Below are 849 nucleotides of genomic sequence, written 5' to 3'. Positions count from 1 at the left end.
CCCACCTCTGGTGGGGTGTGTCAGGCCAGTATCCCAGGGTTATTTTGGGCCCTTAGAGACCATTATGCGGCACTATGGACCCTCACAATGTGGACAACACACCCTGGCAATGAGCCTCGGCCCTCCGGATATTTGGCATGACAACTACAGGTTTCCCCCACAACAGGATCAACCCACACAGATATTTGGCATGCCAATGTTTGCCTTGGAGAGGTATCTGGAGACCAGATTAGTATTGAGCACAGCCTAGAGTAGCTAGTATAAGTAGTTTCCATAAACTCCTGTATCTAGCTTATTCTGCCCCTTTTCCGACAGAGTTATATGGATCCAATTATTTGTATGTAAAGCGTTACACGAAGACATCAAGAGGCGAAGGCTGTATATCGTATACCCCACTCTCCGACTAACCAGCGCGTTCTTCCTTACAATTCATCCGCCGCATCTGCGGTCCATCAGCAGGCTGTTGATATGAAAAGAAGTGCGAGTCGTTCGTGTTCGTTTAGCCTACGACTCGGGAAGTTGCAGGGTAGATGATTTGACAAATTAAGTACCGATGAAGAGTACCACCATTTTGCGCGACTTGTTCGTGTGCTTGAGCGCTTGTTTCTCTGAACGGAGCGACCATCATTACTTGACGAACAATGTCCTCTTTACTACCAACAAATGGCAGAGTTTTGGTTGATACAACCGTGGGTGATATAGAGGTGCACAATCATATGACTCTGGACACTACATTCCTGACTATACAACCAGATTGAACTATGGTCCAAGGCGCGTCCCATCAACCACTCATTAGAATATGAACCGACAGGTAGCAGGAATGTCCAAAAGCATGTCGCAACCCTCATC

The 849-nt window shown here is 47.2% G+C and overlaps 1 protein-coding gene across 1 annotated transcript; it reads right to left on the bottom strand.

Annotated features, from left to right (window-relative positions):
* Positions 1 to 403: 403 nt before the first annotated feature.
* On the bottom strand, positions 404 to 625 carry DACRYDRAFT_108483 (uncharacterized protein; the record flags this gene model as incomplete). Its single annotated transcript, XM_040768657.1, has 2 exons — positions 404 to 442; positions 509 to 625. 2 exons carry the CDS (start codon positions 623 to 625, stop codon positions 404 to 406), a joined length of 156 nt encoding a protein of 51 aa, XP_040628049.1.
* Positions 626 to 849: the final 224 nt, after the last annotated feature.

Source organism: Dacryopinax primogenitus (genome assembly GCF_000292625.1).
Source record: "Dacryopinax primogenitus strain DJM-731 SS1 chromosome Unknown DACRYscaffold_11, whole genome shotgun sequence".
Lineage (NCBI taxonomy): Eukaryota > Fungi > Basidiomycota > Dacrymycetes > Dacrymycetales > Dacrymycetaceae > Dacryopinax > Dacryopinax primogenitus.
Note: the sequence above shows the minus strand (reverse complement) of the source record. Positions and strands in the feature narration are given on the sequence as shown.